General features: G+C 52.2%; 1 protein-coding gene across 4 annotated transcripts; it reads right to left on the bottom strand.

Annotated features, from left to right (window-relative positions):
* Positions 1–1,609: 1,609 nt before the first annotated feature.
* Positions 1,610–26,618, bottom strand: Cdc42ep4 (CDC42 effector protein 4). Of its 4 annotated transcripts, none has more exons than XM_038327379.1 (2): positions 26,432–26,618; positions 1,610–4,387 (listed from the first exon to the last, which is right to left on the bottom strand). In XM_038327379.1, the coding sequence occupies exon 2, from the start codon at positions 4,281–4,283 to the stop codon at positions 3,207–3,209; it is 1,077 nt and encodes a 358-aa protein (XP_038183307.1). In that variant the 5' UTR covers positions 4,284–4,387; positions 26,432–26,618; the 3' UTR covers positions 1,610–3,206. The 4 variants fall into 4 exon arrangements, with proteins under 4 accessions (XP_038183307.1, XP_038183304.1, XP_038183305.1 ...); XM_038327376.1 differs by lacking the exon at positions 26,432–26,618 and adding an exon at positions 25,781–25,927; XM_038327377.1 differs by lacking the exon at positions 26,432–26,618 and adding an exon at positions 24,771–25,010.
* Between the last annotated feature and the right edge of the window lie 293 nt (positions 26,619–26,911).

The following is a 26,911-nucleotide window of genomic DNA, read 5'->3' as shown; positions in this document are numbered from 1 at the left end:
TTGAGAGCTGAATTAAAATGACGGTTTCAAGTCATCCGAGGTACAAGGTCTCCTAGAATATCTGAGACCTGGACCAGGCCTGGTGACTCACACCTGAAATCCTAGCATTCTAGAGGCTGAGACAGGATAGTTATCAGAATTCAAGGTCAGCTTGACAAAGGGGTAGGGTAAGGTCTGCTGTGTGGAACCCCTAGGTTTCTCTGGTACAGTTCAGAGACCAAAAACAGCCACGTGAGTTAGAAGGTGGGGGGCAGTCAGCGAGGCTCTCCTACCTGCATCTCCTGGGTCTGTGGAGCCCGTCACCGTGCAAGTCCCCGGAAGGCCTGGTGGGAAGACTCCTACCGTGCCGCGGCTGCTGACTTCTAGGTCAGTCTGGGGTGGGCAGAGGGACTGGGAGGAAAGGGTATTTCTTGCTCCATTACCCCAATAGTTCCTTCTTACCCAAATCACTGAAGACAGGCTTCAGGCCAGAGTAGCCCTAATACTGTCAGAGGGTTCCCACGTGCCCCACCCTGCTCTTAACTCCTCATTAAACATGTCTCTCAGTAGTCTTAATGAGCCTGTCTGGGGACAGTGAGATACGGGTGACACTCTAATTATGCCTTTAATTGTTTCCCAGGGAGAGGATGAACAGGAAGCCCAGATTTCTGTTGACTCTGAAGAACTCAGCCAGAGCTCAGCTCAAGAATTCCTTTCATTTCCTTAAATTTCCAGAGAGCCAAGCAGGAGCCCTGTCCAAGCCATGCTTCTCAGAGCCACCCAGGCTGTTAGAGTGTGGGTGTGGGAGAGGCGGGGTCTGAGATGGGAGCCAGGGCTGTAGGTGGAGGGGTCACCTGGTTCCCACACCCAGGGTAGACGCACCCTGACCTCGCTTCCAGAGATGCGCCCAGGGCAAGTGGTGAAAGGGGCAGAGGTTGTCAATGATTTCCGATTCCATCTCTACACTGTGGCTCAGCTTTGGCACGCACGGCCTGGCCTTGGTGGCTCCAAGGCTGCACTGAGCCTGAGCGGCTTGTTATCCAGCAGCTCTGGAATATGGAGGTCCTTACTAAGCATCGAGGCTGAGCCCTGGCAAAGGATGCCATCTGGAAGTCTGCTCTCCAAGACAAATGGTGGAACGGGAAGGAGGCCATTTATCTTTGCTCCCTAAGTCCCGGGGCTTGCAGTATCCTGCATGATTTGTGGGGCCTGAGGACAGAGGAGTCCCACCCCAGGAACACCCGAATAAACCCTGCGCCACAGTCTCTGCCTGAAAGAGCAGCAGCACTCCCATTTTACAGAAACGGCCAAGGAAAGAGAGGCTCAGTAACTGAGCCCCCTCCCCCCAACTGGTAGGTAGCCGCGGAAAAGACAGAGCCTGTGTGTGTGAGACTGGGTTACTGGAGGTAGGAAGATCCACCCACTATGGGTGGCACCATTCCCTGGGTTGCCCTCCTAGGCTGTATGAAAAGGAGAGAAAGTGAGTCTAGCCCCAGCACTCACTGCCCTTTCTCCTATGGACTGGGCATGATCAGTTGCTTCAAGCTCCTGCTTTTGCTAGAACTGAGACATTGACCAGTTCCCCACACCCCGAAATAAGACCCCAGGAAGGAGAGGCAGACACCAGGGGTGCTAGGAGGAAATTTTAATGTTTTCTTACTGCTTTATCAATGTCATGGAAAAAAAATACAAAGTTTAGAGTCTAGAAATGACCAGGTAGATTGGGAGGGGGCGTGTACTGTTGGCCAGAGGCACAGGTCTGAGGCTCTGTCAAAGCCTACCTACGTAGGAGCACCAGTCAGGAGCCCAGTGAGTGTTCCAGGGTCAGGATCTGGGAGGACTTTGGAAGGAGAGCAGCCCATGGCAGGCCACCACCCTCATCTGGCCAGAATCCTGCTGTAATTTAGCTTGCTCTCTCTCCAGATTCCTACTGGTTATACTAGACCAGGAGGTGGGCCAGCCTGTTCCCAGCACAGACACCCCTGGGGCTCAGGCTCCTGATTCTGCTCCTGTTCTGGGTAAAGTTACAGGAACCGAGCAAACAGATTTCAGACAAGCAGTCAGGAGCCGCGGTGCATACCTGTAACCTCAGCTCCGAGGGTGAGGCTTTGCTCTGAGTTTGAGGCCATCTTGGGCTACAGAGACCGTGTCTCAAAAAACAAACAAAAACCCACTTTCCTTAACTTGGAATTCAAATTGAATATGGTCTTGCTAAACCTGGCCTGTTGCCCACCCCAAGTTGAAAGAGGTTGAGAAGGGAAGGAGACCCTGCCCCCTTCAGAGGAGGGCAGGGGGAGGGAACCACCTGGTCAAAACACAGCTCACACTTCGGGGAACAATGCATCATTTAACGGTCATATTCCAGAACTTTCCTACATAGTCCTCACTCAGCTGTTAACAGCTATGGAGGTGGGGTTCATGGACAAACACTGGTGGCGGCTGCCCCACATGGTTCAGCCTGGACGGGGTCTGTACACCCAGACTGGAGTAAGCTAACAGTCACTGTGCCACCGAGACAATCTCGCTAACAGGGTTACAGTCCCCTGGTAGGGGATTGACACTGCTCTACTCTGTTTTAAACGTAAGAACAACCAAAAACGCACCCGTAGGGCAGAGCAAGCCCTTCCTGCTCCTAGTGTCACCGAGAAGCTGGGGGCCAGGGGAGTTCCTTCTGTCCCCCACCCTGTCCTGGCCCCTTGGAAGGACTGCAGTTAGTGTATTGCTTGAGGCTGTCCCCTGCTCCAGCTGAACCCTAAGAGCACCAGGCTTCCAGTGAGGAGCCAGGGGTGGAGGAAGATCCCGGACATGTGGCCACCCTACCTCCCTGGTCGGCACCAGAAACCAGGTAAAAAAAGGGAGCCCAGGGTCCATGACCTTGACGAGAAGGCCACACCCGGCTGCCCTGGCATCGCTATGGGAACACAGACTAACATCTGGCATCCATCTAAGGCCAGGCTGGAAGCAAGGGGCCCAGAGAGAGGAGAATGGATTCCTGCTGGGACACAGCTCTGTCCCAGGCTGCTGCAGTGGAGGAAGGACAGGTCAGAGTCAGGCCATCAGTACCCATGCTACCTCCCTGGCACCCCAGTCCCCGAGGTCCAGGGTCTACTCCAATATGAGGCTCTTAGCTGCACCTACATAGGAAGGTCAAAGGTCATCGTGAAGGCAGCAGCAGGGAGAAGATGTAGCCCAGAGTTGTGGAAGCTACCGTCAGCTTTCTGTCCAGCTCAAACGCGGATCTCATCTTCCTCCTCCTCTTCATCCATGAAGGAGAATTCCTTGTCTGGCTGCCTTGGGGCAGCAGCCCGGACCCTGTCTGGGCCTCGGAAAGCCGGGCTGCGCTCCTCCAGGACGCCCGAGGTGCAGCTGGACAGGGAGCTGCTGTCCCGGGTGGTACAGCTGCCCACGCTGCGTGCCGAGCTGGGGCTGGGGGCTGCTGCCGCCCACCCGTCATCCTCCAGAGCATGTGGGGGCAGCATGGAGATCTGGTCCGAGCTGACCTTGCTTTCCTGTCTTCCTATAGGAGGAGCTACCTCCAGCAAAGGGGGTGCCTGGACCATGCTGCCGGGGCCTTCTTTGTCACGGTAACCGCCACCTTCTTCCTCCTCCGGGTCCCACTCATCCTTGTCCATGATGCTGAGGACATCGCCCAGCATGGAGGGCCCCAGGTCAATGTGGAAGGACATGATGGACTCAGCGTGTTTCAGCCCATAGCTGGCCTTGGGCACAACGGGTAGATCTGTCAGGTCTCCAAAGGCCTGCTCGTCAAGCAGTGGGTCAGGAGAGTGGGGACCTGTGGCCCCATTCCGGTGAGGACCCACCTCCCCTGAGCCTGTCTCCTGGCCACCACCTCCAGCGTCTGCTTTCTTCACAGGGCTGGACGACAGGCTCTTGGGTAGCTTGCTGGAGCCCTTCTCAGTGGCTTCCTTCTCATTGAGCTGCGGCAGGGACATGGCATTCTTGACAAACAGTGCTGAGTCCCGCAGGGAGCCCAGCATGTCTCTCTGCTCCCGGTCCCCTCTGGTCACGGACTGTGACCGTTTACTGCCCCGAAACTTGCGGGACAGGAGGCTGCGTTTGGAAGACGAGGAGGTGGAGGCCTGCTCATCCAGGGACTCCCCATCAGCCTCACCTGCCTTGCTAGTGAGGAAGGAGGTATCCCCGAAGGCATCTCCAGCCCGGCCCACGTGCATGGTGTGGCGGAAGTCACCCAGAGGGGCACTGATCATCTCAGCTGTGAGGTCCACCCGGGAACGGCGCTTGGAGTGCACAGAGCTGGACACCAGCTGCTTGAGGATGGGCATCGTGCCGGCCAGGAGGGGAGGTGGACACTCCCAAGGTAACAGGCAGCTGTGGGGTCAGATCCGAAGTCCAGCAAGCGCAAAGGGTAGGCAGGGTAATCAGAGGGCTGTAGCAGAGAACAGAAAGCAAAGGGTTAACATAGATGAGTCTCACAATGTCCACCCACCAAAGGACCACCATTTAACCTCCGATTCCCCACCAAAACTGCTGGAAAACTGCCAGTAGTGGCCTTCCTAACTCTGCCACTTCCTCACCTACGCCTCCTAACACGGAAGGATATTTATAAACTGGGAGAGAGTTTGGTAGCAGAGACATATTTTTTCTCTGACATCTGAGATGGAAATAATCTCCTCAAATTCCACACGGTCACCCCCATCCCTGCCTGAGCTGGACTGTTGTTTGAACAAACCACCTTAAATGGTAGTTACAATCCCAAAGGTACCAAAGCAAGCAGGTTCCAGACAGTTAGTGGTGGACAGGAACTTCCTGCTGTCTAACCTGGATCCCTGTGGAGTCGGTGGACACCTCAGCTTGAGTCAGAGAGAACAGAATGGCCAGGCCAGGCCCAAATGGAGCCTGTCACTTCCACACATGTGGGCGACTGGCCAGCCTCGCTCTTTCTGAATCAGAATTAGGGTGGGGATACAGGAACCCACAGAACCAGCTCCCTGACCTTCCAGCTCTTGTGGGGTGCCACATACATGATGATTCCTGCCTGTGACATCATGGTGAGGCCCCAAACTCTGCTAGAGACTCACTTTATCTCCCATCCCCTGGGGAGATGAAGTTGGGGGAAACTCCCTCCTGGTTTCTTTATTGTTGCGGCTGGAAGGAGATGGGACTCTAGATGACTTTCTCTTGGGACATGCAGGGCCCTGGGTAACTAACTAGAAGTCCAGGGACAGCACAGGGGGATCTCAGGGCACAGCCTCTGGCAAGGAAAGCTTAGTGTCAAGGTCCCAAGCCAGGTCCTTTCTCCCCAGCAGAGTCGGGCCCCTGGATGTCTGCCCCTTCCCTCCCTATCCCACTGACAGCTGGACAGCCAGGTCTTACCGGGGCCCACCTGTTGCACTGCAGGGCTCAGTGAGGCCTGGCAGGCTTGGGCTGCTCCCGCTGCCCCAGGCCAGGCCACCTAGGCCACCTGTCCCTCCCTGACTGTTGCTTAACTGGTCTTCCTGCCTGCCCCATGCCTCTCACTTTTGTTCTTGCTTTCTTAGCTAAACAAACATATGACACCCTCACCCCCCAAAAAAACCCAACCACAGTGACAACCCCCTCCCTGCAAACCCCCCAGGACTGTTTCTGCTGCCCTCCAGATGTCACTGCCAGCCACCCACCCTTCCCTTGCTCTCACCCTCTCTGCTTGCGTTTGATACGAAGTATCCTCTTCCAACACCCCAACATCTGGTGCCCACAACAACTCTAAGGAGGGACAGTGCTGCTCCAGAGGCCTCCATATCCAGAGTTAGTCCTCCAGGCCACCTGCTTCACATGACAGGCACCTGTGACATCACTCTGTCCCTGCCAGCTGGACTCTAACCCTCCTGTCAGGCTGAGGCTTCCAGAGGGTTCTAACAGGTTCTAATTCCTATCTAGCACCCATGTGTCACACAGCTGGATTTCAACATTTAAAGTGGGGCCACCACCACCCCAACCTCACACAGTCCTTCAGCATCTCTCCTTCGGCCTTCAAGTCAGCCCCTTTCAGCCCACAGCACAGCCCCTGAGCGCCTTGCTTGACCTCTCTTTGCTCCCTGCATCTTCCCCTATGGTCTGTCACTCCACGTCAAACAGCCAGTCTGATGGCCACCCCCACCACTGAGAGCAACACCCAAGCAATTACACTGCTGGTCGTCTCAGCAAATACCAAGGGGAACCAGGCACAACGGCAGGTAGATCTACTATACAGGTAACCTGGGCCACCTTAGAGTCAGGGAGAACCCTGAGCAAATTTTGAGGAAAACTCTCTTTAGCCTAACAAAAAAAAGGGCTGAGGAAATGGGTAAAATGCTTGCCACTCGAGTGTGAGGACCTGAGTCTGGAGCCTCAGAATCTGTGTAAAGCCAGATGTATCTGCATCCTTCCACCTACAGAGAGATGGCCGACAACCAATGGAGGTTTGCTAACCTGACCTAACAGTGGTTACCAAGAGACCCTGTCTCAAACAAGGTGGGAGATTAGGCGGGAGGTTCACACATGGACTGTGGTGTGATATGCATGTCATATACATTTTTCTAAGTGTGTGGGGTGTGTGTGTGTGTGTGTGTGTGTATGTGTGTATGTATGTATGTATGTATGTATGTATGTATGTATGTGTACAACATGCATGCAGTGTCCACGGAGGCCATAAGAGGGTGTTGTATCCCCTGCAACTGGAGTAAGAGCTGGTACTAGAAACCAAGCTTGGGTCCTCTGGAAGAGCAGCAGTGTTCTTAACTGCTGAGCCATCTCTCTAGTTCCCCACACCCCAATTAGGAAACAAAAAAAAAAAAAAAAAAGGAAAAACAAAGGGAGGCATGGTCTCTGTCATTAAAATGTGATCCTGGCCACCCCTCTGGTTTCTCTGCTACCAGGTGAACAGAAGGTTCCTCACCCAGCATGCTAGACTCCCACACTGCTGGAAGGAACACCAGACTCTTCCATCTTTCGGATGAGAAGGCAGGGTCACTGAGGTGGTGACTCAGCCTCAGCTGGGTTCACACGGCAGTGAGCACTGCCAGCCCAGGGCAAGCACCTGCTAAGGCTTTCTTCTGATTCTGGGTACTGTACTAGAGCCCTGTTCGCTGCCCACCATTAATATAGTGCCCCCTACCACTTGCCCAGGAGGTCCAGAAAGGAGCCTGGTGCCTCTAAAAACAGACGCATTTTTCTACGATGGCCTGAGGATACATGGGGACAATCGATCTTTTTTTTAAAAAATTGGTGGTGGTGTTGGCTGAGTGGTGGGTCATTCGCAGCACCCCTGGTCTCTTCTGCTAAGATACTAGCAGCATCCACCACCATCCCAGCCCCCAGTCATGACATCCGAAATGGTCAGGGTGCCTATTCCCTAATTCCCCGGGAGGCAAAAATGAAAATAAGAAACAGGAACACGAGAGCAAAGGAGAGGCAGGAGGGGCACCTAAAATCGTATCGGTTTGTGAAAGGTTGCACTGTTAAGTCTAGGAACCCGTCCCCCCACAAGCTTGGCCATACAGCGGTTTCCCATCTGAAGAGCTCAATAGGAAGAAAAGGTAGGGGAACCACAGGCTCGGCAGCCCAGGATTCTCCAGAGACGCTTGCACAACCACCCCGAGGGACCAAGTATTCAGAGCGTTAACAGTTAGAGGGAAGGAGGAAGCCTTCATCATCCCATTGACTGTCTCCTTCCCCCAACACTGCTTTGCCAGTGGGGCTATGGAGAAAGGGAGAGTAGGGACACTTAATGAAAATCAGCGTGGCACTCCATGTCCACGCATGCCATCCTAGGTCAGACCTAGAGCCCCTTCTCTGCCTCCTGAAAAGCAATGACAGGTCTGCGCAGTGCTATCTACGTCCTGTGATCTCATTCCCAAGACCAGGTACAGGTTGTGTGGCATGAGACAACATTTTCCAAATCTAGCAGGAGAGTGCTTAGATTCTCCTGCCACCCTGGTCGTGAGATAAGGCCTCATCCTCTGAGGTCTCAGAGTTTGAGCACAGGTGGCCCAGCAGCAGGCTTTAGGGTCAATGAAAACTGAACCCTGAAGTGTGAGCTTCAAGGGCGCAAACAACAGCGAGTCACCCAAGCTTCTAACAGACAGTGGTCAGGGACTTTGGGGGAAGCAGAGTGAGGGCCTGCCTGGGGCTGGCCCTGGAGGCCTCCACCTCCCTTCTAAAAGGGATCAGACCACAAGGGCTGTGGCTTTGGGACGAGTGTTGCTAAACACCATGACTCAGCTCTGGGGAAGTGGCTAAAACTGGCTGTCCCATGAGACCAGGTGGATACCCCATCCCACCCGGAGGCCACAACCCACTTTCCTGGGTAGACGAGGGAAACTGGCCAGCAGCTTGCAATGCTCCCTAGTCCTCTAGAGCCTCGGAGGGCAAAACTTTCTGGAACCAGCACCTTCCCTAGGACACAGCACAGCCTTTGCCTGGATCTGTTGCCACCCTCCCTGGAAGAATGAACGGTGAAAGTACTCTCCCAGACTGGCCAGCAGCTGACAAACACGTCAGGAAGCACCAGTACAGCCCACTCTAAATGCCCAGGCAGCGACCTGTTCCTGGCATCCCAGTCCTAGGCAGGAACTAGAGCTACGCTCCTGACATAGGCAGGCAGGCAGGCCTCCCCCTCTGCAGCTGACCGGAGGCTCACCCCAGTCAGTACACAGAGTTACACTTGCTTCAACGCCCACCGCCACTGCCAAGGGCAGCCACGCCCTCTGTCCATCCTTTCCTGGTTTCCCTCTGACACCAGCTCCAGGCAATGTGGCCAGATAGAAGGACACTAAGCTTGGTAACTTTAGCCCCTTGATGAATTGGTTCTAAGAGGCTGCATCTGCCATTCATTCATTTGCTCTCTCACTCCTTACTGTGTTATTGCAGACCCCCACAATACTGATTTAGCCACCCCTCTGTACTTGCAAGGGTTCCTTCTGTACCCGAAGACTTAGCCAACCACAGTCTGAAAACAGCTTGCAGGGGGAAAATCTACAGGGCACCAAACATGCACACATATCTTTTACTGTAAACAAGATTGTACAACTCTATCAACCGTTCCTACGAGCCGTGTATGCACAGGAACCCAGAGCCTACTTGAAGGACACAGAAAGACGTACACAGGTGATATGCAAACCATGCAATTTTAGACAAAGGACTCAAATATCTGAGATCTGGGTAGCTGAGGCGATCCCAGAACCAATCACCCATGAATACTGAGGGATGACTGTATTCTTCCAGGCCCTGAAAACATAAGTGACAACGGCCCATTATCATTCCCAAGGCACACACAGATGGAGACTGGGGAGGGGTGTGTGTGCAACGAGGGAACTGGGTGATGCCAGCAAGTGTGGAATTGGGGACAAAGCGGAAGAGCCACTAGGGAAGGAGTACTGTGAACTGAACCCTGAGCAGCCAGGAGGCAGCCCTGTCAAACTGGGGCAGACAGAAGCCACATGGCATGTGCAAAGGCCCTGGGGTAGGAATATGCTTGTAGTATTTAAAGGGTAGAATAAAAACCCACGTGCTCAGAGGACAGGCCAGGTGAGTTTGGTCCTTGGTGTTAAATATAAACTAAGGACCTTGGGAAGTTCTTGGTGGCATTAGACCTGGAGGTCATGGAGGAGGGGGAACCGAAATCCAGTCGGAATATTTTTTTCTGGAGTTTAGGGCATGGAGGAGGCAAGCCATGAGAGTGGCTGGGGAGGACACATCCTGGGAGGGTTTCAGAGTTGTGGCCAACAGTTAGTTGATCATGGTCCCAGAGCGGGTCAAAGGGCAGCCTCCATGGGGACTCCAGGGATCCTTTCCCAGAGCTGAGTCATGCCTTCTCTCACAGAGACAATGCTGTACCTGCCCCTAGGCAGGACTTAACTCTGTCCAAAGATGAAGTGTCCAAATTTCCAGTGCTTCTTTACATCTAAGGGGCAAGAAAACCAGGCTGCCGCAGGCCGCACCTCTAAGAGAGACCAGCAGCTCTGGCTTTTGTCAGTAGAGAAAGATCTGGAATTCTCTGGAACACTCGATAGCTTTTATGAAGTGAAGACAGGGAGAGGCCAGGGCTGGGCAGCTGAGGGACAGTAGAGCTGTGGGGGCTTTGCCACACACTGTTAAAGAGGAGGACTTCTTAGGATTTGTGTGGTACTGTGGTTGCAGAAGATCCTGGTATCTGAAAGTCTACTGTTTGTACAAGGAGCTTGGGCTGTACTTATTTAAGATACTCTCTGTCCCGAACAGCCCTGATTCCGAGCAATAAAAGCTGGGGATGAATCATGAACAATCACCATCATGATATCATGACCCCACTTCCCACCCCATGACAAACATCTCTCTAAAATACCTGGGTTGGGTAAGGAATCAGGCTTTGAGAGATGGAAACATCACGTTAAGGGACTCAGCCCAGACTACAGGTTGAAGCCATGTTTTAAATCCTCCAGATTCCATTTGCTAAAACAGAGGCACAAAATCAAAAGTGTGGAGGTACCATGTAAGAAACACCTACCTGAGCTGGGTGGTGGTAGCACACGCCATTAATCCCAGCACTTGGGAGGCAGAGGCAGGTGGATGCTTGTGAGTTTGAGGCCAGCCTGGTCTACAGAGTGAGTTCCAGGACAGCCAGGACCGTTACACAGAGAAACCCTGTCTTTAAAGAAGCAAAAGAAAAAAAGGAAGGAAGGATGACTGGGTTGGATTCCCATCACCCACGTGGCAGCTCCTAAGGGATTCAATCTCCTCCTCTGGCCTCCACAGGCACCAGGCATGCATACGGCACACATACATATCTGGACATAAAACACTTATAACATATAAAAATAAATAAATCTAAAAACAAGTTTTTATAAGTAAAAGAAATGTGGAAGGAAAAAAATGTGGCAAACTGGAAAGATGGCTCAGCAGGAAAGCATCCACCGCACAAACCCTACCTCCCGTGGCACAAACCCCACCTCCCGAATCCAAGCCCTGCAATCCATGGAAACGCAGGAGAAGAGAACCAGTTCCACAAAGCAGTCTTCTGACCTGGGACACTCACTGTGACAAGTGTGTGCCCCTCCCCCTCCCAAGCAACCATCAAATACAGACACATGTACAGACTAGTACACTAATAATAAATAAAATTAAGTTTTTTAAAAGGTGGGGAAACAAGGAAGGCATTCCGACATCTAGCTCAGCCTCCACACGCATGCCCAGGTGAGCATACCCTTCCACTACACACATAACTACTGAACACGTAAATGATGTCATACAGCTATTTTCACAGCATCCACATCACGTTTGGTACTGTGGGAATCGAGAGCTTAGGCGCCCCATGAGATATGCACAAATATCAGGCTGTCTCATGGAAGGGACTGGCGCATCTGTGGACTCTGGTATCCCTGGGGACCTGGAATCAATCCACTGTGGACACCGAAGAGCAGCTGTGACGCTCTGCTAAGTTCTTCCCACACATGACTGGATTTTTGTCATGTAGCCCAGGAGTGGGGTGGGTGCTAAAATGTAGCTTTCTGGGGCCACAGAGGGGGTGGGGTAAGGACAGGTGACTTGCCAAAGGTCACAGAGTTCGGGGACCCAGGTGGTACGAGAACTCACATCTCTAACAACCTGAAAGTTTTCCCCCAAGTAACACCAGCAAATGAATCACCCCCAGGGAGATGTCTGACCTTCCTATGCTGTCTACCAACTTGTCAACAGAGAGCCGGAAAAGGTTTATGTATGTGTGTGTCGGGGGGGGGGGGGGGGGAGGAAATGGCGGCACGTTTCCACAAGGCAGGGACAGTCATAGCACCGCATCCCAAGAACTGCTCACATCCTAACGACCTCAGGACCAACCTCAGGACTGGGTGGCCAAGGGGCACAACTGTCGGGGAGCTGAGGAGCTGAGGAGGGGAGCGGAAGTAATTCAGCCACCTCCACATCTGGAAACAGACCCCATGGAACTGTGTCAAAGAAGGAGGAAACCCCAAATGCACAAATATTCACCATCAAAGCCTTACTCACAAGAGAACAAGCAGGGAAGAACCAGCAGTAAGGGGCGGGCGGGCTGAGAAAATGAGGAAGCATAAGGTTCGTGGACTGTCACGAAACCATGAGGGGTGGGGGCAGGGGTGGGGTGCTTGTCCAGAGGCCATGCAGCCACATGAACAGTTCCCCAAACAGCAGGCAGTGGCACATGGAGGGGGGCATTTATCCATTCAACTCTGCTCAGATATGCAGAATAGGTTGGGCTCAAGAGGCGAACAGACTAAGGTTCAGCATGGTGGTGCATGCTTTTCATCCCAGCACCTGGGACGCAGGGGTAAAGTGGCACTCGTGAGTCTGAGACCAGCCTGGTCTACACAGTGAGACCCTGTCTCAGAAAATAAAAAGTTTCCTGGTGCTCACTCACATGTGCATGCGTATGTTCATGCATGTGTGTCTGGGTGTGCATTTTATGTGTCTGTGTGTGCACATGTGCACTATGGCACACTAGTAAAGGATGACTTACACAAGTCAGTTCTCTCCTCCCACCGTGTATGACCCAGGTATGCAACAGGTTATCAGACTTGTGGACAGGTGCCCTTACCCTCTGAACCACGCCCCCAGCCACACACACCCTTAACCATGGCTTCTAGGAATCAATCTCAGGTTCTTGTTCTACTTTACTGACTGAGCTATTTCCCCAGCCTCTCCTCCCCAAAAGTTCCCTTTAATGTGGTGAAATTGCTTATAATAATAATAAATAATAATAATAATAATAATAATAATAAATTCCAAAACATCAAAGGCTTAAGGAAAAGACTTTAATTTCAAAACAGCTTAAAACTTCTCCGTTGTCAGGGCTCAGCATCTCTAAGGGGGACAGCATCAAGGACCAGTGGCTCTGCACCTCAGCAGGCGTTCTCCCACTGACAACTGTTCCTCCCTCCTCCCCCAGGTCACCCCCAAGATTCATGCTTTCTGCTAAATGTCTAGGAGGTAAGAGTGGGTAATCTACAATATAAAGATCTGGGTGCTGGAGAGATGGCACAAGTTAAGAGCACTGCCAGCTCTTCTGGAGGACCCAGGTTCGATTCCCAGCACCCACATGGCCGTTCACATCTGAAATGCAGCCTCAGGGGGTCTGACGCTCTCTTCTGGGCTCTGCAGGCACTAGGTGCACTTACATCTTGCAAGTAAAACAGCCATACACATAAAATTAAAAATATATATAAAGATTAAATAGACTTACTCTTAGATCTGCAAAGACTGATCACCTGTTCCCCTCCCACACTTCCCACCCCCAGAAAGAGAACTTATTCCCCAGCAGCTGCTTCCTGGTGCTCAACCCTTTATCTTGGCCAAGCAGGTGACTGGTAACCATACCCACCCAACAGAGACTGGACTCCAGCCAGCACCTCTAAGAGTTCTGAACTCAGCCACCTACAGGATAGCCTGTCAAGAGACACTCCAGGCAGGTCAAAGCCTGGCTTTTGCTCCTCCCACAGCCCCAGCTATGAGGCAATAGCATGAGACAAGGGGAAACAGGAAAGGGCAGGGGTCACTCAAGGGCGAGGAGTACAAGGTGTTCCCTTCAACTGACCATGCACAGGAAAATTCTGGCTGTCAACTATTCCCCTTTACTGGGTAGCTTCTATGTGTCTAGCACCAGGGCCAGGAGAACAGGCATGCACGCTTCTGCACCTCAGTACAACCATGCAGGAGGATGTCATACTCACCCCTATTTTAAAGGAAGGGGATTTGAAGCTCAGGCAGGTCAAATGTCCTCACTTCCTCTCATAGCTTCTGAACCAATCGATGGAAGACCATTTCTGGCAGTCCTTGGCACACATACACTTAGAGGGGCTCAGGAGCATGGGCTTGCTTAGAGAACACAACTAGGATCAGAATCTGCTTTCCCAGCTCCCTGACTAGAGGTTTGCCCTAGGGACAGCTCAACTTCATGCCTCCCAAGGTCCTACAGAGAAGCCAGCAGAAAGGACCCATCAGAAGTCCAGGCCAGGTTTCCCCTGGGAACTTAGGAATGGGGGCAGCACAAGGTCTAGCTTCAAATTTTCCCAAGGAAGCCCCGACCCAACGCTGATCTCAAGGGGGAAGGTCAGAATCCTGACCCAAGGCCGTCCTTTAATCCTCAGATCTAGGCATCTACCCCACCTTTCTCAGAGGCCAGTCAAGCCAGGCTGACACTGCCCAAGCAGAGCCAGGGCGCACATCCTGCTTCCTAGAGAGAAACATCCTGTCTTTGATGGCTCCTTCCGGGAGGGGAAAGTGATTTGAGGCGAGCATCACCCCATGCTCTCCACAGCTGCAATGGGATGCACATGGCCTGGCCATCTCTGCTTGCTGGGGTGAGGTAGCAGAATGCTGGAGATGGGCGGCCGTAAGTCAGCCAGGGCAAGGACCACAGAGTGAATCAGGCAAGGAAAAAAGCAGTCCTCCATAGCAGAACATCTCCCCAGTTCCCATTTTCCACCACTTCTCTATGGGTGTGTGTATGCATGTATGTGGTGTGTGTGTGTGTGTGTGTGATTTTATATTAGTTGGGCGGTCATGGCATATGCCTTTAATCCTTTAATTTAACATGCTTTAAATCAGAGTATTGGAGGCAGAGGCAGGCAAACCTCTGAGTACAAGGCCAACCTGATCTACAGAGTGAGTTCCAGGACAGCCAGGGCTAACACAGAGAAACCCTGTCTCAAAAAACCAAAACTAAACAAAAAAAGATTTTATATTTACTTTTTTATGTGTACATATCTGCATGCAATTTTTGCAGGTGTCCAGAGAGCCCAGATCCTGGGGTTATAGGCAGTTGTGCGGCTCGTGATGGAGGTGATGTGAACTAAACCTGAATCCTTTGCAAGAGAACAAAGTGTTCTTGGCCCCACGCCACCTCTTTACCCTCAGGTTATTAAACACTCCACACCTGACATCCAGTAGAGTGGCCACTGGCTTTGTGTGGTTGTCGGGCTGTTAAATACTCCATCCTGGAAGCTGGGGAGGCAGCTCAGTCAGCAAACCACGCTCCTGAGTTTGGATTTGTGAGCATCGACATAAACACTCTGGCAGAGTGGCACGCGTCTGTGATCCCAGCACAAGGGAGACAAGAAAGTTCCTGTGCCAAACAGGTGACAGACCCTATCTCAAAAGATAAAGTAGAAGGGCTAAGCCAGGTGGTGGTGGCACCTTTAATCCCACCTCTCAGGAGGTAGAAACAGACAGTCCGGTCTCTAAGTTTGAGGTCAGCCTGACCTACAAAATAAATTCCTGGACAGCCAAAGCCAGAACACAGAGAAACCCTGTCTTGGAAAAAAAGAAGGGCTAGACAGATGATTTAGGGGCTAAGAGGATGTAAAATTGCTCTTAGAAGAGGACCTGGATTTTGTTTGCGGCAACTACACCAGGGGCTCACCCCTGACTGTACTTCCAGCTCCAGAGGATTGGAGGTCTCCGGCCTCTGTGGGCACCTGCATCCACATGTGCACACATGCATGCACATACAGTTAAAATAAATACATTAAAAGTATAACAAAAACTTGACTTTAAAGCTCACATACTTCTATGGGGCAGCACAGCTTTGGATAGTTCCCCCTCATTACCCAGCTAGGACCTTGCCCTGCAGACAGGGAATAAAGCCAGCCATTGTTCCTTCTGGAATTGAAGGCGCTCCTGGACTCGTAAATTACACGCCACTTCAAACGCAGTCCTGATGCCCCCAGTGTCCGTCCAGCCAGTCTCTCATAAATGTTTTATTCTTTGGTTAGGCTCTGTAACTTCCATTTTTCCCTGAAAATGCCAGCTTGAATTTATTTCTGTAAGATTGCTGGGAAAAATCAGTTCTTTTTCTTACTGTCCTTCTGTTTTCAGGATGCTGTGCCGTGGTACAGTTCCAGCAACACAGGGTGACAGTGCCCAACTTTCGGCACCCGCGCCTTCCCTTTGTTTGTCTCTAAGCCTCTAGCTCCTTTTTTGCTTCATGTTTATGTTTATGAGATGGGTTCTCGGTGTAGCCCTGGCTGTTCTGGAACTCACTCTGTAATCCTGGCGCTGGGATTAAAGGCGTGTGCCACCACTGCCGAGCTTCTGTTTCCTCTTTGAGGCAGGGTCTCGCTATGTGGCCCCAACTGTCTGATCTTGATATGCAGACGGGCTGACCTCAGACTTTCAGCTATCCTCCTGCCTCTGCTTCCCAACTGCTGTAATGAATGGCAAGCATGCATCACACCAGGTTTTCATTGAACTCAAACTAAAATGCAAACACAACCTCTCCTTCCAAACCTGAGGTCTGCATTTCTCTGGTTACTAAGAATGACTGTTTTTTTAAACAAACAAACAAACAAACAAAAAACCTGTAGGGGCTGGAGAGATGGCTCAGCGGTTAAGAGCCTTGCCTGCTCTTGCAAATGTCCTGAGTTCAATTCCCAGCAACCACATGGTGGCTCACAACCATCTGTAATGAGGTCTGGTGCCCTTTTCTGGCCTTCAGGCATACACTCAGACAGAATATTGTATACATAATAAAAATAAATAAATATTTTAAAAAACTGTAGCATTGTTGCTTGTACCTTCTCTAATGGAAATTGCTCACTGAAGCTTTTTGCCCGTTCCACTATTGGCAGGAGGGGCTTCCCATTTTCCAGTGGACTTGCCTGGCTCTTTAAATCTTAGACATAGTCTGCAAATATTTTGGCAAACTTATCATATGCCTGTTTACATTATGGTGATTTACGCTTTGCCAAGTGCCTCATTTGTATGTGGTCCAAGCTGCTCCGTGTCGTCTGGCTTTCATCTCACCAATCAAAGGCTTCTCCTCCCAAGGGAGAACAAAACTAGAGTGTGGGTAAAGGCAGTGCAAACTAACTAGTCACAGGAAACAGAACAACCCCCACCAAAGAAACGCGGGAAAGTGCAGACGTCTGTGACCTCTACCAAGTCACAAAAAAAGGGGACGCAAAGACCAGCAACAGGCAAGTGCCAGGCTTGGAGCTACCGGGGTGGGAGCCCAGCTCCTCAGCCTAAGGCAGGAGGGACACAAGTTCAAGTATAGCGCATCATTTACGCCATAAACTCAGGGTAAACCTGGGCAATGTAGTCCAGAGCCTCTTTCAACATTAAGTCGGGGTTACAGCTAAGTGGTAGAATGCTCACCTGGATTTGACCATTAACCCATACAGACACACACACAGACACACACGTATACACACAGAGAGGTAATAAATAGTATTATATAAAATATAAATATAACATAAATAACAGTGAAAACAAACAGGAGCAACCAAGTTAGCAAGGTTAGTGGTTCACACCTATAATCTCCGCACTGGGGAGGTGGGGTGTGAGGAGAACTGAGGTAGTGTGGGTCAACGTGAGTTCTAGCCTAGCCTGAGGCACAGAGCAGGATGCTATCTGGTTTGTTTGTTTGTTCTTTAAAAACAAATCTGGGTGCGGCAGCAGATCTTTGTGACTTGGTCACAACCTGGTCTACGTGGTGAGTTCCAGGCCAGCCAGGACTTCACAAACAAACCAACAAGATAAAACAAAACAACACAGAAAAGGGGCTGGAGAGACGTCTCGGTGGTTAAGAGCATTGGCTGTTCATCCAGAGGACCTGGTTTCAGTTCCCAGCTCCCACACTATAGTCCACAACCATCTGCAACTCCCATTCCAGGGGGATCTGACGCCCTCTTCAGGCCACCCTGGGCAATGCACACACACAGTGCAGATGTCCATGTAGGCAAAGCATTAATACACATAAAATAACAAAACTAGGAAAAAAATAACAGCAACAAAGAACAATAATTTTCCTAAACTCTTATAAAACCAGTTTTGTTATAAAAAATGGCAGAAAGTAACTGAATATGGCTTTATCAGATATTAATTTCTTCCTGATCCTGTGTAGCTTGGGCCAGCTTCCACAAGAGCTGTTCTGTCCCTTGTTCTGCTTGTTTCTAAAGCAGATCTGGAGTCTCACCATGCAGAACAGATTTTGAACATCCAGCAGAGTAAGGGTCCTTGTTCAACTGTTTCTCCTAAAGCCGTCCTGGCTTTTCTAACCTACGTATTCTTCCATCCGTATCTCAGAATAAGAAAGGGATGGACATCATCCACCTGTCATCCCAGCACCGGGAAGGCCGGGACAGGAGGATTCCAAGTTCTAGGCCAGCTTGGGCCACAAGAGGGGAGGGGAGAAAAAAAATCTTGTCCCATCTATGACAACTGTTACCACTGCACAGAACACTACAGAAGACATAAAGTGTTTCCTTCGTACCTGGCATCCCCATGATATCCTAAACCTAGTTACCCAATATGGTAGACGCCAGCCAGGAGGGGCCCCCAAGTGCTTAAGCTGTGGCTAGTACGACTTGGGAAACAAATACTTAACATCTAATTCATATTATTTTAAATGTTAAATCAGACTTTTGGTTCTTTTACAGGAAAACTTCAGCGTGTTGGGAAAACCGGAGTGTGTGGCTCTGTGACTGTAAATTTTATGAAATCCAAACACTGATCAAATATAAAGTCTGACATTCATACTACAGTACACAGTGTAAGAGACAGGATGGATCCTGAAGCTTTTCTATCCTCCTCCCCCCCAGATAGGGTTTTTCTGTGTAATAGCCTTGGCTGTCCTGGAACTCACTTTGTAGACCAGATCTGCCTCCGAAGTACTGGGATTAAAGGCGTGCACCACCACTGTCCAGGCAAAGCTTTTGTATCTTATAGAACATAAAATATACCACAGGTAATTCTTGTAAGTTTATGTATTTATTTGAGATGGGTCTTACTATGTAGCCGGGTCTGGCCTAGAACATACTATGTAGAACAAACTTTGAACTCACAGAGATCAGCCTGCCTCTGTCTTCCAAGTCCTGGGATAAAGGTGTACTTCACCATGTCCACTGACTTGTGTGTGTGTGTGTGTGTGTGTGTGTGTGTTGAGCCATTTCCCCAGCCCCACCACTTCAAATTTTCAACAAATGAATGGAAATGGCAATATTTTGGGTGTGCTGGGCAGTGGTGGTGCATGCCTTTAATCCCAGCATTCTGGAGGTAGAGGCATATTTGCCTAGATCTCTGTATGTTTGAGGCCAGCCTGGTATATAACGCAAGTTCCAGGACAGCCAGAGCTACACAAAGAAAGTTATGTGTATGCCTGGCCTTCTATTCCTTCACTGGGGGAAGTGGGAGTGGCATTCAGAAGTGGGCACAGAAACCAGGGCCTCACACATGCTAAGCATGTGTCCTACCGCTGAGTCACCCTCGGTTCCCAGTATTATGTTCCTAGTAACAGCACTGTCCTACAGTTACTGCCATTGTCATCTTCTCCAGTGGATTGACAGAGATTCTTCATCATCTCCAACATACGGATATTCCTGCCTCCCCCCAGCGCTGGGAGTCCTGGCATTATAGATGTCCGCTATCATGTCCCACTCAAATTTGCAATCCTTAACAGTGTATAAGGATATACAACTCCGAGACCCAAGCCAGGCTGAGAAGTCTGAGAAACACAGCCTGGCAGGGTTATCGGCCCTGTACTTGTGAGAAAGGAGGGATCACCGTCTACTTTGGAATCAGGAGTTGTCTGGAATGATGCCTCCCAATGTTGGTCCGATCGATGGACATCTCAGATGTGAGATGTCCCCTGGACTCGGGAAAACAGCCAGACCCTGCACCAGCGTACAGGTCACAAGAAGTACGAGGTAGACCAGCCCCTCCTGGTCCTAGATGCACTGTTCTCATTAAACTGTTTTGGGTACTTAAGCCCCTTGTGCTGGGCATCTGCGATACCAAATACCACAGTTCAACAACCGAGTCTCCATCCCACAGACAAGAAAGCCGAGCTTAGAGAGTCCAATTAAGTCACCCAAGTCACATAGCTCTCAAAGATGGAGTTGAGAGGAGGATCAATACAACTCTGGGTGTTTTCCACTCTGGTATAAAGCATACTGGAGGCTGGGGTGGGGGGACTCTCATGGTCGGGCCCCAAGTCTTGAAGAAGTGGTGGGGACTACAGGTGCTGAACACCCAGAGGAAGCCCAGAGCGCCACAGTTTCCTGTTAGAAATCTCCCCAGATCAACAAGATAAAGGCACTTGTCAACCAAGCTCGATGGCCAGGGCCCACATGGTGGGAGGAGAGAACTGAGCACATGACGGTGCCCTCTGACCTCCACAGCATCACTAGCCCCACTCGTGTGTGTGTGTGTGTGTGTGTGTGTGTGTGTGTGTATCTCAGGAGTCAGAGATGGCTCAGTAAGAGTATTTGGTACTCTTGTGGAGGGCCAGAGCCTGCTTCCCAGCAAGCAAATGGAGGTGCCCGAGTCTAACTCTGAGGAATCTGGCTCCTATTACAGGCAATTCACACATGGTGAACATTCATACATGCAGGCCAACACTCATACACATAAATAAAAATTCTTTAAAAAAAAATCACTAGGGCTGGTGAGATGGCTCAGTGGTTAAGAGCACTGGCTGCTCTTCCAGAGGACCTGGGTTCAATTCCCAGCACCCACATGGCAGCTTGCAGCTGTCTGTAACTCCAGTTCCAGATAATCTGACATCGTTATAACAATGTGCATAAAATAAAATTAAATAAAGTTTTTATTTAAAAAAAAAAAAACCACCAGTCTGGGTACCTCATTTTCTACTATTCCAGAGAAAGTTACTAATCCTGAGAAACAGATGGTAGGACGGGGTGCACCTTCTGGGAGCCTTGTGAGCTGGGCTCTAGTCTCTGCCCTGTATCCACCTCTATCCTCATTCCAGAACCCTCTGCCTTGAACCAGGGGAAGGAAGCTAGTGGTGTGTGTGTGTGTGTGTGTGTGTGTGTGTGTGTGTGTGTGTGTGAAGGAAAAGGCTTCTCTCACCCATGGCCTGGGAATGTGGATTACCCACAAGGGAAGAGAAAAGGAGCCAGAGCCTGTGAGGGACCGGAAACGACAACTGACCAAGGAGCCAAGAGGACGCACAACCAGTGCCCCACGACATCCGGCAGCTTCACTTGTTTACTTTTCCCTTCCTGGAAACGTGGGCTTCCAGGAGTCTGCCATCCAACACAAGCCACCACCAGCGAGGGAACAGGAAAGGGTGTCTGGTGGGGAAGTGAGCTGTCCCTATGCAGGACAAGCTGCCCGGGCCTAGAAGTGGTCCTGCTGCTGGTGCAGCGCTTCTGTTCCCAGTCTCCTCTCACAAGGAGGCCACCACACTTGAAAACAGATCTGCCCCAGGCCTGGCTCCGTTTCACTTCATCTCCTGGGAAGTGGTACTCAGCTGAGTGGAGACTTCACATCTCCTAGGAAGCGGTACTCGGCCGAGTGGAGAACACAAGGGCACTGTGGGATCTCCAGGGAAACCCCCCAGGAGGGATGGCCCATCTTCCACTCCTGATTTTGGAGGTGGGGCTAAACGGGTCAAGGGCCAGAATCCCCAGATCATGATCTGGCTCACCACACTGAGCTTGCTATCTGTGCCTCAGTTTCCTCACAGCTTTCAAAGCCATCCACCTACATTAAGGTGCAGATGTAACAGACTTAAACACATGGAGTATTCAGCACAACACTGGGCAAGAGGTGACATGAAGACGACACTGAGATGTGCTTTGTCAACTGGTACTCCACGTCTACAGGTGTTGGGGAGACATCCAGCATGCTCAGTGACACAGGATCCTCCGTCAGCCCTGGGCACACTTGCACACGCTGAACCCAATAGGTCCCAGGGTGCCGCATGAAGCTCACCCCTAAAGCCGGGGGTACAGAGTCCATCCTCACTGCCACCCAGTAGCCGGGGCGGGGTCGTGAGGCAACCCTGCCTGGGGCTTCAGCCTCCCCTCTTCTTCACCTTTGACCTTTGCTGATGCAAGATGGAGAGGGCCTGCTCTTCTCAGGCAGAACTCTGTCTCCCTCTGATTTCAGTTCAGTAAGGATGGTGAGGCCTCTCTTTCTTCCCTAGGATAAGGGTAAGGGAGAGACCACACCAGAATCTGGGAGACCTGGATGCTACCAGCAACAATACACAGACTTCAAAAGAGAAGATGTGCCAAACCCCTGGAGAGAGCAGTTTCTCCAGAGTCCTCCACACAGGGTACCACTGGCCTCTGTTCCTTCTAAGCTCTTCTTCTCCAAGCCTTAATCTCCAGGGACAGAGCAGGGGGAGAGCAGAGGGTCCCCTCTCTGATGCTTCAGGGTCTGGGAAATATTCTGAAGAAAGGAGAGGGTTATAAGAGAATGGGAAATGGGAGTCTTGGAGGGATGCTTGCAGCACAGAGAGGAAGTGATGGGGCCGGGGAGAAGTTGGGACATAAGACCTGCTTTCCTTGTCTCATCTTGAAAGATTTAAAACTGAGGTCTCTAGACTGAGTTCTGCTACTAGAGACAGAAGAAAGGAGAACACAGAGACAGCGGGGAGCTGGGGTGACTTCAGCTGGCATCTTGATAACCAAGGCCGAGGGTGGTGACCCAAGCAGCCATGACTGAGCACCAAGACATACAATGGTCTCTCTTGCCCTGGCCCTACGATTAAGCGGAGAACTCTAGGTGTGTACACATGATACCCCCAAACTGTTTACACCTCAGACTGAAAAGGGAGACCCTAACTCACCAGTCTCAGGTAGACGAGGCTCTGCTTGCCAGCATGCCAGCACTGTCCTCCTGGCACTGAGCAGGAGGAGCAAGCTAGCGATGCCTGGGGCGCAGGGAAGGGCTCTAGTGTTCCTCCACTGGAAGGAAGCCCATGGCTCCAGAAGGCCCACTTTAAAGCCAGGGCTTCACCAGGAGTAGGAATGTGGGAAGCTAATGGCTGAACTTTCTCCACCAGGCAAGCCGGCAGGGCTACTTTTAGCCATTCTCCTGTTCCTCCCCAAATGACTGTCCCAGGCCCTGCCCAGACTCTGGCTGACAAGGGCTGAGCCTTCCTGAGATACTTCAGAAGCTGGAGTCAGCAGTCAAGGGACTTCTGCTAAACTACTGCTCAACGTGTTCCCTGGCTCTGGGACGTGGTCCTTTCTCCCAAGGCTGAGGAAAAGCCTCTAGACATTAGGTCAGAAGCCCTAAGCATAGCTCGGGTCCATGCTCAACTCCCAGGGTGAGATTGCTCAACCCCTCTCCACTCCCCAGCCTTATCGCTGGCATCAATCCAGCTCCTCTGTTCTTCTGAGGGACAGACTCCTCCCTCCCCCCCAACAGGGGCAAGCGCCTAAGTGTCTGTGGGATGTCCTAACCAGAACAGCTGGAGTAGCTACTCCAGGCCATCTAGGATGCTGGCTGTGGACCTCCCTCCTCTGCCAGTTCCATCCAAACTTCAAGGAAAGGGGGAGGCAGGAAAACGAGGAGGAAGAGAAGGAGACAGAGACACCAACATCAAACACATTGCCTGCCACCGCTGGCACAGCCTGTCCTGGTCATAGAAATCGGTTGGGGAGAGGGGTGGTCCTGAACCAGAGGCAACCCAAGGGCCTTCAGGAAAAGATCTGAAAGGAGGGTCTGGGATTCCTGTTACAGGTCAACATCATAGCTCAGCCCCCACCCCCAGGGACCACTGGAGGTTGCTTGCAACTTCCTGCTCAGAAGTTTGGATTGTCAGTTTCAAGAGACCGTTGAACACACACATAGGCTTGGAATAAGAAGAGAGAGCCAGCTTGTGTGAGAAACAAACCAAGGGGGAAAGGAGGGCTTTAAAAAAAAAAAAAAGACAGAAGTGCCAGAAAATAGAAGAAATGCTCAAACGAATGGCTTGAGTGTATAGGGCAATGAGCAGTTGTACCTCAAGTGAACAAGGGACCCTGTGAACGCTGAGAAGTTACCAGCAAGGCAGAGACACCCCTAAATCACCATTGCTTGGGAGCAGACGCACTTTAGCACACCAGCTCCCCAAATCCCTCCAAAGGCAGGTCCCCAGGACCCCTGAGAAGCTCCCCTCCAAGTCTCCCAATGTTCCCCAAAGTGGGAAATCGTTGAAGGGCAAAGTCCCAGTTCTGAGGAGATAAACCCCATTAATCAGTAGTCACATACCGGCAGCTGCCCAGAGCTGGTAGCACATGGCAACACACGCAGCACAGCCCCAGCTACCCAACACTGACGGCAACTCCCAGGCCTCTAGTGGATGCCCCATTATTGCCAACTGCCCTTGGGCTGCCCAGAAGCCTGGCTCGGCTCCAGCACAACCCGGCCTCCTTCCCAAGTTCTGGGAGAAACCTGTAGCCTGCAGCAGAGTTCCCCCTGCTGTGGGCCCTGTCCTTTGTTCTTTAAAATTCACTTCACCCCACTGGTGGTCCCCTCCTCCAGCCAGGCCTCAGAAAAGGGCGGGAGGAGCTACAGCAGGCGTTACTGAAAACACAGACGGGGCAAAGAAGTTGCGTGGCAGAGCCCCCTGCCAGGGGCCTCTCATTGTTTATGCTTCCCAGGTCTCTGGTCCAGATGGCTGCTGGGGGTAAGGAGGGAAGTACCCCATCCTCTCCTGAAAGATTAGACAAGGGGCTTCAAAGAGACGCCCCCAACGGCTCTTTGCCCATTTCACTGCTAGACTACCTGAGCAAGGAATGGAAGCTGTGGGCCAGAGAGGGACGTGGGAGCCGGTCAGATTGCAAGAGGTGAGCGTGTTGGAGGGGGGAGAACTTCCCAGCCAAGAAGAAAAGAGAAAGCATTGTATTTCCTTTTCATTCTCCCTGGGAGAAAAAGAAAACTTCCGAAGCCCAGGCCGCAGTATTTCATTGGGCAAACACAAGGAACCTGGTTTGAGTTAACAGAGAGGGAGCGCCCCTCCCCCCCTCAGGCACACACTCACGCCAAGTCCCACCGTCTTCTCCCAGGAAGCTCAACCGCCATCCACCCCTCCAGTCTGGGGCACTCACCTACGGCAGCCAGAGGACCCCTTAACAGTCAGAGGCAGCTCCTGCAGGCGACACCATAGACATTGGAGGGCAGATTTGTTCCCCCGGCTGGGGGCGCTCCAGGAATGGGGAGGAGCCAGAGACCAGGATCGCTGTTCCAACGTCCCGAGCAAGCGGTTAAATCATTAACCGACCGCTACCTACCCGCCCCTGAACAAGCCTCGAGCACGGTGCTCGGGGGAGCACCCGGCGCGCGCGCGGGGCCCCAGCGTAAAGCCTCGTCCGGGGTTGCAAATGGGGCGGCCAGCTCGGGCAGCCCCACCCCGCCGCCAGGAGCCTGCGCCTCTTGCGGCCTTGGCCTCCAAGTCTTCCGAGGAAGGCAGGCGGGGCGGGGGAGGGAAGGGCTTGTGCGGGCCGGGAGGGGGGGGGGAGTATTTGTTCGCTAGGCTATTGCCTTCCAGACGGCTCCGGCCCTTCTCCCGGGCCGAGCGACACCGGGTGGCGCCTACTGCGGCGTGTGTACAAGCCGGAGAGCGCGAGTACACCCTTCTGCCACTTGTGTAGTAGAACTCGGCTGTTATTCATGGAGAAGTCTGTGCGAACACGCCCCCCTCGGGGTGACCGCGATTATTGTGTGCCTGGCCCACGGCAACACACACCCCATTCCTGCGCGAGGGGGTGGACCTTTAAAACCTTCCCACTCACCCCACCCGGAGCAGCTCCCGTTGCCAGATTGGCGAGTCTTGGCGACGCTGAGCCCTGTTGTCACCCCTTCCTTCGCACATTACGATTTTCTGGGACACGGTGTGTGGCGTGTGGCTCTCGGTCCGGGACACCCAAGATGCCCCTGGCCAGCCATGCCTACCAACGTTGGGTGCAGAGGTGTGTGTGTGTGTGTGTGTGCGCGCGCGCGCCCTGCTCTTCGTCTCCCCATCCCCGGGGTCTTTCTATCCTCTCCACGCGACCAAGGATCTCCAGCCTATCCAGGCCTCACACGGTTGCAGGACCACGAACGGGTGCCCATCGCCTACCTCGGTCCCCAGTTCCCCGAGCGCGGGCCGGGCACGGCTGTGCACTCCCCTCTGTGTGCTTGGCGCCTCGGCAGGGCTGGCGACCCATGGCAGCGCCGGCGTTTGTTTCCTCTGGCTCCCGGGCTCCGGGTGTGCTAGGCGCTGGGACACTCCCCTCCCTGGCTCCTCCCAGCCCTCCCTCCCTCACCCCTCCGCGCTTATGTCACGCCGCCGCAGCAGCCAATAGCTGTCCCGGAACTCAGCCTGACCGCTCGGCCTCCCAGGTTCAAACCTAAAAGCCTTAGACTCCCCCCCAGCTCCTTGTGGGGTAGCCGGAGCTCGTCCTGCTGTGAGGAGTCGCCCCCACCCCATGTCCCCCGTACTTTAGCGCGGAACCAGACTTGGACTCCGCTGAACCAGGAGCGCATCCCCTCCCCAGGGCCCAAGAGAAGGCCCTCTTTAAGCTTTTCCAGTTTTGAACAATGGTAAGGAATCTACTCCCCACCCTGCCCAGGAGGCATCCCTCGCGCCCCCACCAACCCCTTCCACGGCCAGCAACCCACTTCTGGACCAGAGACTCTGGGAACACGAGCAGGAGCGTGGGCTCCGTGATTTCTGTGAATTCCGTCTCAATCTGGAACGCGGGAGGATTAGGCCAGCCCGAGTCCATACCCGGATTGGGCAGTGGTAAATTTTCAGCGTGGTGAACTGGCTTTGATCGCTCTGCCCGGCGACCACGGGCATCGTCAGTACCCTCCCAGGGAACCTCTCGGAATCCACTCCCGAGTGCTCCGACCCGATCCTTTGAGAAGCAGCCACCATCGAACTCTCTTCTTTGTAGAGGAAGTTCCAGCTACGAATCATCACTGAAAGAAATAAATTCGACTTTAGGCCGAAGTTCCCTAACTATTTAAAGGAAGTGGGCGTGGAAGCGGTGGAGGCCCCATCCTCCACTCCCCCAGCGTTGCCTCCTAGTCCCTCTAGCTCCTTCCGCGTCCTCTGGAAACCCTGCCTTCTCAGGATCGCGCCTCCTTTTCCAGTCTGTCCAAAAAAAAAACTTTTCTCGTGTGAAAATCAAATCCATAAATTGGGTGCCTGGTCAAGGAGGCTCGCTCACACTGCGTCCAAGCCTCAGAACCAACTACCGACCAA

The sequence above is a fragment of the Arvicola amphibius genome, chromosome 4, assembly GCF_903992535.2.
Source record: "Arvicola amphibius chromosome 4, mArvAmp1.2, whole genome shotgun sequence".
NCBI lineage: Eukaryota > Metazoa > Chordata > Mammalia > Rodentia > Cricetidae > Arvicola > Arvicola amphibius.
This window is presented reverse-complemented; position numbering and strand designations above follow the sequence as displayed.

Excerpts from the sequence above, each read along its gene's own strand:
- Cdc42ep4 (XM_038327379.1), bottom strand. The coding sequence starts at position 4,283 with ATGCCCATCCTCAAGCAGCTGGTGTCCAGCTCTGTGCACTCCAAGCGC.